Below are 1,966 nucleotides of genomic sequence, written 5' to 3'. Positions count from 1 at the left end.
CATACAAACAGGAAGGGGTGGAGCCTAAGCTGACAGACATACAAACAGGAAGGGGCGGAGCCTCCACCTACTTGATCTTCCTGAACTCGTCGCAGTCACACAGGATCAGGTTCATGTGTTTGTCGAAGGCCTTGAAGGTTCCAATGAAAATGCGTCCGTCCTGCAGGATGCACCTCATCCTGTAGTCGATGTGCTGCAGCATCTTACTGCTCTTCCCCACCGTCTGACAACCAATCACAGAGCAGCACGTCACCAACCAATCACTGTGTGTGCATGGGTCACCTGTCTCAGCTCAGGTGACCACCTCTCAGTGTTTCCTGGACTCTGTTCCTCCGAGGATGACGTCATATTTTATATAAATTATATTTGTAAAAGCAGCTGCAGCATTTCTCCTGGGTTCATGAGCAGAACTAAACCAGTACAGATATCTGACTGGTTTTAAAGGAGGGGCAGTGACTGCACCTGTTCACTGTTCACCTGTCCACCTGTCCACCTGTCCACTGTCCACCTGTCCACTGTTCACTGTCCACCTGTCCACTGTCCACCTGTCCACTGTCACCTGTCCACTGTCACCTGTCCACCTGTCCANCCTCCTGCTAATGTTAGCTGACCTCCTGCTAATGTTAGCTTGCTAGCAGCAGGTCAATGCCAGAGTATGTATGTTATTTTGTATTTCAGTTAAGTAGCTTTTGCTAATTAAATTTAAAGCTAAAGTTTCAGTTATTGTGCTTTATAAATTTAATTTACACACAGTGATGAAACAGGGGTCAACATGAGGACAACAGCCCCCCCTCCTGGTTGTTCAGACAAGTTAAAACAGTGGATTTAAACTACAAGCCTTTGATGTGTGAAACTAAGAGAAAAAACAAGGTGTTTTGTTGTTAAAACCTTCAACCAATGGTTATACAGGCTTTAAACTGACGGTTCCTTCAACCAATAAACAGTGAACAGAGCCAACGACCGGTCCTGCTCTGCTCTGATTGGCTGAAACTTTGATTGTGCTTCCTGTATTGGGTGAATGAAGTCATGGCTTTTCTCCCTTTCATTTTCACAAACGGACAGGTGTCGTGGTGGAGAACTTGAAGGTCTTTGTTCTTGTTGTCCATGAGACAACCAAGAGGCGGGGTCAGGATGTCCAAAATGAAAATAGCTTTTCAGACAATCCAAGAAGGGCCTGTGTCGACCCAATCATGTGGTAGACCGGTGGGCGTCATCAATTTATAACACAATTTGACCTTTAATAGTTCACATCTGTAATGTTTAAGATGATCATCAGAGGAGGAGGAGGAGGAGGAGGAGGAGGTCTCCATGGATGGTGGAAGCTCCTGGTTACAGGTGACCCTCTACAACACTTTATAAAGATCATGGAGAGAAAATATGACTCAGAATACATTTATTGTTTTACTGAAGCTATCTGACAAATATTTGTGTATTATCATTTCATAGTAACAGAATACTCAAACAATACCCTAGTGTTTGTGTGTTTGTTTGTGTGTTTGTGTGTGTGTTTGTGTGTCAGTCCAAAGGTTTTATTCTGGAACATAAAAGTTGAAATTAAAAACGTTTCATTTCAAACGATTCATATTTAGCTCTAATGTGTTCACTAAAACCTTTTCTACCTGTCAAGGAGGAGGCGGAGCCTAGGCTGACAGACATACAAACAGGAAGGGGCGGAGCCTAGGCTGACAGACATATAAACAGGAAGGGGCAGAGCCTATGCTGACAGACATGCATACAAACAGGAAGGGGTGGAGCCTAGGCTGACAGACATACAAACAGGAAGGGGTGGAGCCTAGGCTGACAGACAGACATACAAACAGGAAGGGGCGGAGCCTAGGCTGACAGACATGCATACAAACAGGAAGGGGCGGAGCCTAGGCTGACAGACATACAAACAGGAAGGGGCGGAGCCTAGGCTGACAGACATGCATACAAACAGGAAGGGGTGGAGCCTAAGCTGACAGAC

At 45.4% G+C, this 1,966-nt stretch overlaps 1 protein-coding gene across 1 annotated transcript in view; it reads right to left on the bottom strand.

The window, feature by feature from the left end:
- snrpb (small nuclear ribonucleoprotein polypeptides B and B1) overlaps positions 1-223 on the bottom strand; it is a gene marked incomplete at its 5' end in the record, with an annotated part of 9,013 nt that extends 8,790 nt beyond the window's left edge. The window contains 1 exon segment of the mRNA XM_014027671.1: positions 72-223. Within this exon segment, the coding sequence (XP_013883125.1) occupies positions 72-223 (152 nt within the window).
- Between the last annotated feature and the right edge of the window lie 1,743 nt (positions 224-1,966).

The sequence above is a fragment of the Austrofundulus limnaeus genome, unplaced genomic scaffold (genome assembly GCF_001266775.1).
Source record: "Austrofundulus limnaeus strain Quisiro unplaced genomic scaffold, Austrofundulus_limnaeus-1.0 Scaffold671, whole genome shotgun sequence".
Lineage (NCBI taxonomy): Eukaryota > Metazoa > Chordata > Actinopteri > Cyprinodontiformes > Rivulidae > Austrofundulus > Austrofundulus limnaeus.
Note: the sequence above shows the minus strand (reverse complement) of the source record. Positions and strands in the feature narration are given on the sequence as shown.